Source organism: Caretta caretta, chromosome 3 (assembly GCF_965140235.1).
Source record: "Caretta caretta isolate rCarCar2 chromosome 3, rCarCar1.hap1, whole genome shotgun sequence".
Classification (NCBI taxonomy): domain Eukaryota; kingdom Metazoa; phylum Chordata; order Testudines; family Cheloniidae; genus Caretta; species Caretta caretta.
In genome coordinates this window covers 164,598,565-164,609,022 of record NC_134208.1, presented here as the reverse complement: position 1 = coordinate 164,609,022, position 10,458 = coordinate 164,598,565, and the positions used below count along the sequence as shown (strand labels likewise).

At 36.3% G+C, this 10,458-nt stretch overlaps 1 protein-coding gene across 2 annotated transcripts in view; it reads right to left on the bottom strand.

Annotated features, from left to right (window-relative positions):
- Positions 1-2,167: 2,167 nt before the first annotated feature.
- The window catches only part of GPATCH2 (G-patch domain containing 2), a 182,218-nt gene continuing 173,927 nt past the window's right edge, over positions 2,168-10,458 (bottom strand). For both annotated transcript variants that reach the window (XM_048843190.2, XM_075127071.1), the window contains one exon: positions 2,168-5,759. In XM_048843190.2, the coding sequence (XP_048699147.1) occupies positions 5,590-5,759 (170 nt within the window). In that variant the 3' untranslated portion in view covers positions 2,168-5,589. The remainder of the gene's footprint in view (positions 5,760-10,458) is intronic.

The window sequence follows — 10,458 nt, the reverse complement described above, 5'->3', positions numbered from 1 at the left end:
AGTTAGCATGTTGAAAACATGTTACGTGCAGGATTGGGGAGGAGGGGGAAGAAATAAATCATAGCTCACTGAAATAGAACACGAACCTCATAGGAGTTGCAAAAGAGAATCAGATCACTACTGGGCACTAGTGACAATACCAAACGCTTCAGAGGAAGATGTATAAAGTTCTATATTGGATAAATATAGAATAATCTCCCCCAAGGGTAAGTTTCTTCAAGACAGTTAATGACTGGTTTATGCCCTGAAGCATGAAGGCTTTTTTATTTAAAAAGTGTTATCCATATAACACTCTGGATATTCTTTATATACATGTCAATCCTGCTGAACCATGGGCTTCCATATCCTGTCACGGAGTTTCATAGGATTATCACAAGCTATGTGAAAAATATTTCCTTTTCTCACTTTTAATTTTGTTGCCTTTTAATTTCATTCCTAACCACTGGGCTTTGAGGTATTCTCGATAGGTCTCTCTCAATCTCTCCTGTTGAAGCTGTTCCACTGTGTATAATATTCTTGATTAGTCATTGGGCCAGAAAGAGAGAGAGAAAATAAATGAGAATGAGTCTGTAACCTGGTGTTGAGGACATCACTTGGGAATAGGGACACCTGGGTTCAGTCTCTGCTCCACTGACTATTGAATTATTTATACAAAGTGGAACAACTTCCACAGAAGAGACTGAGAAAAATCTGCCCCAGAATACCCTTTGCTCATTGGTTAGGGCACACTTCTGAGGAGGTTGAAGACCAAAGTTCAAATACCTGTTCTACATCAAGCAGAGGGAGGAATCAAACTGGGGTCTCATATCTTGGTGAGTGCCCTAACCTCAGGGTTAAAGGTTATAAGGGAGCAGCTAATCCTCTGGCTGTTTTCTGAATCTAGCGTTTTAAAAATGCCAGAAACAAAACATTTTGGGTCGAACACATTTTTTGTTCAAACCAAAATGGACTTTAATTTTTTTAAAAAAAAGAATTCCCAGATTCCATTTGATGCAAACCATTGAAAATTTTTTGGGGGTGGAATAAAAAAAAAATCAGTTATTTACCAACTCAACCTTCCTGGTGTATGCACAGCATATACTGGCCAAAAAAAGTGCTTTTGCCAATATAACTTATACCAAAATAACTATGCCAGCAAGGACACATTTATGACAGTACAAGTTAGTCTTTAGTAGGGCTTTTGCTGGCATAGAAGTGACTAAAAGATCACAACCCTAACAGATACTGCTACACCAAAAGTTTCTAGTGTAGGCCAGTTTGATAATTGTGGGTGGTGGGAAAGGAGTCAAAGCAGAAAAGGTTCAGCTAATCTAGCATATGAAAGGGGAAAAAATGGTAAAATTTTTGCAATTTTTTTTATCAGCTTTATAGTTGGTGTATTGAAATTTAGCATGGAAATAGTTCTTAATCAGCTCTTTTGAGTTGACATGCACTATCCATCCTTCACTAAGTTCTTAAGTATCTACTGTGCCTGGTTAACTTAGCATTGCAATAGAAAGTACAGTGGCAGGGCAGGAGTTTGGCACTGTCCTTTGGGACCTTGTAAGGTGCAAAAACATTAGAGAGGTCTTCATACTTCAGATTGAGGAGGGAACCTTTGTCTGATATGCCTTGAGAGATTGACAAACCAAAAGTGAAAGATTGATGGCAAAATATAGGTCACCTGAGTTCACAGTTGACTCTGTAGTTAACTACTCCCTCTTCTGAATTGCACCCAAGGAAGGCTCTGCATTGAAAAGAAAGTGTGAGATGCTGACAAAATTATCAAAATAAATACGTTGGGAAGAAGGAAACCTATTTAAAAAAGTCTAAATCAATCGACTGAACCATTATGACAATAAAAATGGTGTGCGTATCGTAACTGGGGCATTTCCTGACATTTGGGTGTTTGTGCAACCTTAACACTCGTTTAATATAGTTATTTCTATAGATAATTTACACATAATTAGCTAAGTGTATCTGTTCCTGCTGGGGAATATAAAAATGGGAAGGGGACATTAGTAAAGTTTCACGAGCCTTGTAACAACATTTCTAGCTAATATTTATTTGTTAAAGATATTAGCAGCCTTAACTACATGTTGCAGAAAGATGTCATTCTTTCACTCATCTTAGCAGTAACGCTGCTGTCAAAAAAGCAGTTTAAAGTACACAATATACAAAAAGAACATGAAGAATGAAGTCTGTTTTATTTTATTACAACTTGCTTGTGTTAAAGCAATGCATTCTATACAGATTGTTTAGCCATTTGCTGGCAATTCAACTGACCCATTACAGACCTTAATTACAGAAAAGCCAAAATTCAGGGACAAAGTTGTTATATACTAGCATGTTAAAAATGCTTTTCCTACTTCAACAAATATTTATTTAAAAAGAAAGATGCTGCCAGCAGTTGCTCATCTGTTTGAGTAAAGGTTAATGGCCCAATTCACAAAATGTTGAGGTATATTGGTAGATGCATCAAAACTCAATGTACATTACTCTAAACGTATGTTTCTTTTATTAGACCTTCAATGTAGGCAGAACATTTTAGGCTACTAATTAATCAAGCATAAATGGAAAGCATCAGGTGAGTGCTGGGAACTCTCAGATATGAGAGTGTCCAACATCGATTAATATGTGAAAAGGAAAATTTATTTCAGTGTTATATCTAGTAGCAGATGGTATATCATATCAAAATACTTGTGTATGTATTTTAAAATAATCTGTGGCATCACTGTAGTAGGTATTGTTATAAGCTAGTAATGGAAAAACCTAACAGGCAAATTTTAAGACATATTTTGAAATAGTGGCATGTTTTATCACAATCCCAAAGCCAAGTGTCTCCAAAAAGTGGCCTTTTTAAAGAACACACTAGCTCTAACCTACACAATCACATTGTTAGAGCAACTGTAAAGAGGCCTAGGAAAACAGAATTGAAAATGGGGGCATGAGGTAGGGAGAGAATTGTACAGCAATATCGAGAAAAATATCACTACATTATATTTTAACAAATCATTTCCCTCTACTTGGCACCCAGTCTGCTCTGGCATTTCTAGGAAATTCCAGTTGCAAAACAAAGGCATATTTATATCTAAATAAAATCAGTTTGAATACCCTTGATATCTATTAATTTCTTTTGAACAGATTGATTGATTTAAAATTAGAAACTAACATGTTTTTATACCCTAGCTCTGATTCTTTACATCTTCATCAAGCTAAGTAATTCCTCCACTATGGGAGTCTACCAGGTCGATTGTACCCGTGCATGTGGGGGAAATGGGGAGCAGAGTGGGAACCAGCAAGGTTTTATCCTAATATTTGTCCATGCGGTTTTTTATTTTTAAATTCTCCACTAAAACGGCAAATATTTTCAAATACTTTTTAAGCTGCAGACTGATATTTCTTGAATTTCTGCAGCTACTGTATATTGCCTGGATATACTAGAAACAATGCTATTTGTACCACAGTTACAATTACCAAATGGTAATACACAGGCTTTGTAATCAATCATGATGGAATTATAATGGGGGGAGGAAGTTCTTTAAACTTTTACTAATACAGCATAATAATAGAAGCCTACAGCTTTTACTTAACATTGCCATGTGTCTTCTTATTAATTCACAAATAGTCTACAAGTTCAAGAAGTTATTCACTGCTCCATATAATACTCACAAATACGTCTTTAGAATTCAACAGCACTTCATAGCCCTTTGGAGTATCAAGCGTGTAGGAGAATTCCACATCAGTTAAAATATAGCTATCTGTCTGTACATATATAGAACCGGCCTGTGTGTATATTAAATGGCAGTTATACATGTGGAATCCACTGTTAGTTGCAGAATTCAAAATTCTTGGCTCTTCACAATTACATGGCCACAAAATTCTTTGGTCATAGAATCTGTTTAATGAGCTTAGCTGTACAGTACAAGTCTGAAATGGAAAAGCCACACTACAGTGTAGCCTAGAAAGTTCCATAGAAACAAATATTCTTGCTGATGAAATACTGAAGAAATCCAAAAAATGTCGCTTTTTCAAAAAATCAAAATCACATTTAAAACCGCAAGTAAAGTATTCTACTCCAAATCACTTGTACATTTGATCAGCATCAAGGATGACATCAGACACTAACCAGTTACTCTACACTAGGTCAATAGTAAGCAGACTCTAAAAAGGGCCAAAAAACAGACAATACTAGCACTTGGAAAGCGAGAACACTGTTTTTCAATTAATCTGTTGCTTTCTCTTGTAGCTACTTTCCTAGTATTGTGTTTGCTGGAAAATGGATGAGGTTGTGAGAGGAAAAGAGCTTTCTTCTTGATGATTAATTTAGAGTAAAATCTTGGCCCCAGTGAAGTCAGTGGAAATGTTGGCACTGACTTCAATGGGGCCAAGTTTTCGCCCTTAGTCCATTGGAATGAAGGCTCCTCTTCAGTTGTATTATACTACCCTAATGTGGAATTTGCTTTACGCCACCAGTGTCCTGGCAGCTTGATTGGCTGGTGTTCGATGAAATTACTAGTGCTGATACTGGATACTGATTAAAATGCTTAATGATTCCCCCTTGACTTAAAATTGCTCACTCAAGACTTTAGAGATGCTACCAGAGTATTTCCCTCCCTTCTTATCGGCTTCACTTTGTCTTTTCTCTGCTTCTTCCATGATGCTTCGAAGTTTGTGGCAGGATGTCCATATCATGACCACAAAAACACTGAATGGTAGCTACCCCACGCTGTAACCTACCACTCAACTCAAAATATACCAAAACCCCAAGTTTAAGAACAAATGCAAGGGTCACATTTAAAATACACTCATTTTTGAGGTGGAGAGTCAGGGGAACACTAGTATAAAAAATAACCAGAATTCTGAGGGTGAACACTAAAAGTTTTAAAAATATTTACTTAAAAAATATCTTACAAGATGTAAAAAAATTATAAAAGCATTAGAATTAGGGCTTACACACAGGTAAGCATGATGCTTTACAAGATAATGGGGTTACATTCCTATGATGACAAAGTTACCATCAATGTTGCCATTTGGGGACACCTAATGTTTGTCACCATGGAAAAGCAGAGATCATGTTAACCTATCCTCATGTATGGCCAACTTCTAGAAATACCTAGTTTGGAAATTTTTGCCTTTAAAGGAAGGAAAAATGAACCAACATAGCAGCTTTCTAAGGTTTAATTTTCCTTGATAACAAATCCTCTCAGAACACTTCAGATGAGAAAATGGTGCCAAAAAATGTTTGCCTAAATGCTGAAATCTGCTATGTGAGAAGCTTTTCAGGAAAAATAAACGCATTGCATTTTGAATCATATACCGAACAGACTTTGTTTTAAGATCACAGAAAATAAAAAAGTACAATTGTTTTTACATTTTAGCACCATTACAGAGTTAGGATTCAAACACCTCTTGTGCCACTGTGGCTGTACCTTGCATCTTGAAAGCCAGAGTAGTCAACATGAAACATTTAGGCTTCAGAACTCCATAAGTGAACAACAACTGGATTTGCTGATGACAAAATACAATATAAGACTTTAGCTTTTTTTTTTTTTTTTAAATTAAGGTTGGTCTTCCTGACTTCTGTACAGAAGTTGGAGTGCTTTTCTGTCAGCTAAATCCAAGTCCAAGTCCCTTTGGCCTCTGGATGGCTCTGACTGGTTCTGACATCCCTTTGCCGTCTGGTCCCAGGCCTGTGCCAGGAGTCCAGCCCATACTTTGAAGCATTCTGTTTCCAATGTTGTTTTCTGGGATTGGTTGGGCATTTTCACCTACAAACCCTGAGATTAAAAAGAAACATACAACATTAATCAGTACTGCCATGTAGAAAAGAGCAAGATAATCTCCTTTAAAGCCTTAACCCTTCTTATTCTCCTAATTCATCTAATAGGTTGCTAGAACAGGCTGTCTTTGCATATGTTGACCTCATAGCTGTATGTTAATTGTACATATATGGTCTATAGTTTCACTATTTTTTTAAGAGTAGCTCAATTTTTAATCATTACACATTTATTTTTGCTGCAGATCTTTTATGCATGAGACAAAAATGCTGGATGTCAGACTCAAAGAAAACTCAAAACCTGAATAAATTTATCAATGTATGGAGAGGACTATTTGACTACCGAGTTAGGTATAGATATCAAACATGGGCATAAGAAACATCACACCTTTTCTTTCCACCCTCATTGATACAATAAATGCTTTTCAATCAACTGGAGTACGCTGAGATGTTTAATAAAACAACTAATCATTTATGATTGAATTCTCACAACAGCAACAAAAGCAGAGCAGACAACTGACATATTCTTCAGAGACAAGGTGGGTGAGGTAATATCTTTTATTAGACCAACTTCTGGAACATTACCTCATCCACCTCATCTCTCTAATATCCTGAAAGCAACATGGCTATGGCAACACTGCATATAATATTCTCCAGTCCATTTGTATCCTATTTCATTGATTTGTTTTACTAAAGATTAGAAAGATTTAAAAGGCAAATATAAACACTGGGAAGTACCGTATGCATTTGCATTGAAGAACTTTCTCTTTAAACAAAATGGTACCAACTTTTCTAATGCACTGCTTTTCCATTTCAGTAAGAGCTTGTGTAAGATAATATATTGCAGTCATTTTGATAAATCACAGTCTTAAACTTCCCCTAAATAAAATATAATACTGTAACATTCCAACTCTTAGACATCTCTAAACAAAACATTTTTACCATCACAAAACATATCTGTGAATGTGGCCAAAGGTTGACTTACCATTAATCAGAAATAAAAGCAGATTCTGATCTTGGTTACATAGGTGTAAGAGTCAGCTGACATCCATGAATTTATTCTGGATTTACACTAGCATAATTTAAAAGATAATCTGTCTGACTGTCTGTAAAATACTCTGAACATGAATATCACTGTACGAGATTGGTAGGTTTATCCTATTCTATCTCAATTTATCCTTTTAAAAAAGAAAGGATATTTTGTGTCACTGAGCATCAGGAATCCCCGATTAATGCCTAATTGTGTGCTACTGTGCAATGTAAGTGAGAAGTGGCCACTTGTACAGTTTTATGGTTCTCAGATTTGAGAACATTATTTTTAAAGTTTTCAGAGTAGCAGCCGTGTTAGTCTGTATCTGCAAAAAGAACAGGAGTACTTGTGGCACCTTAGAGACTAACAAATTTATTAGAGAGCATAAGCTTTCATGGGCTACAGCCCACTTCATCAGATGCATAGAATGGAACATATAGTAAGATGTGTACACACACACACACACATACAGATAAGTTGGAAGTTACCATACGAACTGTGAGAGGCTAATTAGTTAAGATGAGCTATTATCAGCAGGAGAAAAAAACTTCTGTAGTGATAATCAAGATGGCCCATTTAGACAGTTGACAAGAAGGTGTTAAGGCTACTTAACTTAAGGAAATAGATTCAATATGTTTAATGACCCAGCCATTCCCAGTCTCTATTATTTTTAAAGAAAGTTGTTTGATATGTTTTTGAGTAATATCTTTTCTACAAAACAAGTGTCCATACTTCTATCATTTGCTGGTACTCCCTCAGTACCACGATCTACTTGATGTCCTGTTAGAGGAAAAGCAATACACATACGAGGAGACAGACCGCCAATAGTAAAGGGGTTAAACCCAACAGATTTACTTTTCTTATGAATGTAGAAAAACAGAAGTATGTGTAGTAGCAAAGGAAAATGAAAAGTGAAAGGCATTTAAATCTATTGCCTTTTCTCTCCCATTAACGATTGAAGCTTCTGTAGTACAGAGTTTTGGAACTGATGCACTGGTAAGCTTTCCTGTATGCACTGTCTTTGGTAACTGCCCACTCCTGATATAAATGCAGATAGCATGATACTGCTAGTTATGAAATGGGGGAGGAAGTAAGGTGTATAACATCCTGCCCTGCAGGAGGAAAAAAATTTGAAACCTCTTCATTGTCTACACTGAAGGTGAGCTGTTTCAGGGAGGTGGATTTTTGTTTAATCTGCTGTGAATGAATTTCCAAAGCTTGACAGACTTGGGGCATTAGCCATTGAGGTAGGGACAATCTTTTTTTGCTCTGTATTTGTACAGCATGTAGCACAATAGGCTCCAGGTCCATGACTAGGGCTCCTAGATTCTACTACCAATAAATAAGTTAGTTTCCCATTCATTCATACTTGCCTGCCTTTTTTTTTTTTTTTTTTTTTTTTTGGAGAACTCTAGTAACAAGTGTAGGGAGAGCACAGTTATGTGTTTTTAGAGAGACTAAAGTTTTAAACTAATCATTTACCTCTGATGAGCAATTGGTTCATTATTACATTAACTTTACCAAGGAGTATTAAAACAAAAGTTGAACAAATATTTTGAAGCTCCTCAATATACAAATCTAGAAAGCTACATTGAAACAGCATACACAGGCAGTAGTCAAACCGAAGATGAGAGATGCATATTGAAACCTTCATGATATACCCTACTTGTGATTATTGTGGCAACAAATTTACAGTACTCAAGAATTATCTACTGTACTATTCTGTATACTCAGTCACACTGTGACCAGATAAAAGCTAGACAGCCACTATTCCAATCCCTGAGTCAAAGAAAAAAGAAAGAGTGTTGAGAGAAAGCTAATTTTAATATTGGTTTGAAGCAGTACTTAACATTAGGTGATAAAGGCTCTGAAGTCAGTGTCCTGGCCCTGTGAGGGTGCTCTTGAACTGACCAGCACAACATTCAATAACAAAGTCTTCCTTTCTTTTCAGGCCTCCCATGGACAGAGACAGTTTTCATACAGACAAGTCCCTGACAATGACTGAGCATACATAGAGCAGGGTGTGGACCTTCTGAGCTCTTGCTTCTAGCACAGAAAATGGAAAAAAAATATCGATGTCCAAACTAATTGACAGGTAAACACCCTTACTAAAACTATAGAAGTATCCATTAACTCACTTTTTTGGGGATAACTTAAACAATGAAATTGGTAGTGGGGTCCTAATATCTTAAAAACAATGGAAAAAAACAACAGAGGGGAATAAAGTTCACAGTGCTTCCAAGGAAAAGGGAAAAATGACAGAGGCATATAATCAAGGTGTTCACACTATCTCAGAATAGGATGTGTCAGATGATTCCTGAGTTTGCATAGCAGTGCCAGAAACACACTCCAGAGTGTAAACGGTAGAGAACAGCTCAAAACAGAGCAAACAACTTTGCTGGTTCACTAGAGTCCATTTAAAAAGCATAGTTAACTTTATATAAACTATGTATCTTCCTGTATCAAATCCAATTCCTCACACAACAAGAACAGAAAGAGGCTATACAGATGAACAATTTGTACCCTGAAACATGCTATTTAATACACTGATGCTTCTATTTTTGATTTTTTCCTGTAACAGAATGCATTTCCTCTTTCTGTGACTGACAGGATAATTGGAATACGTTTTGTTTTAAAGACACTTAAGTACTTTTAAAATATACAGTATAATTACTTTTTCCACTCCATTGTACATGATTTTCTATTAGAACTCTAAAATCCCCAAACCCTCTGAATACAGCCAACAAAAGGCTTATTTTCTTTTTTTTGTTTTTGTGCACACGAACACACATGCACCATGCATGTCCAACAATATTTTTGGTTTTGCTTGAGGTCAGTGCAACACCAAAAAAATTAACGCACAACTGGGATGTAAACAACTAATTTACTTTCCTGTTTTTATTTTCTTAGCAAGCGTGCAGGCTGGCTGTATTTTATTTCAAAAAGATTTGGTATCAACAGTCCATTCTCCCTGTTTAGTCAGTTTTGAAGCCTAAATCTTACAATGTTTTTATAAAAAGTGAATCAAATTATAGTTATTTTATCCTGCACATTTTGAGCCTCTCCACTTTCTATAAGAACACAGTTTCTGGTAATTTTATTCATTGTAGTCCTTTTCCTTCATTCTATGACCAATCAGCACTCAGAAATACCATTCTTATTGCTGATTGGTTGAAGATTGGGAAAGAACAGAGTATGACAAATACCATGCTACCTTGTTTTTTTTTTTTTTTTTTTTTTTTGCTGTGGGCTTTTATTCTCTAATTTAAAGCAGTTATTGTCCTTGCAATATACAACTTAAATATACATCAGCTTCTAACTCATGCCAATGGTACTTCTTGGACTGGCCAGCAGGGGCTTTCAGAGTGGTAAAAGCATATTGCCCCTAAAAAGGGTTGTACTACCTCCAGGACATGTTCAGTCTTGACCCAGCCTGAAGCAAGAACAAGAACAACCCGCTGCTGCCACCTCACGGAAAAGCAGCTATGCAAAATGTGACAGGTGAAAGGCAGTGACGGGGTGGGGAGTGGGAAAGAGGCAGTGGTTATGAGGAATGGAAATCAGCACTCTATGTTAATAATTTGCAGGAATTTCACTTGCAGACCCTTCTGCCTTACAAAATTTGATAGCAACCATAATACTTTGGTTCCTGATTTGCCAGATGAATGGC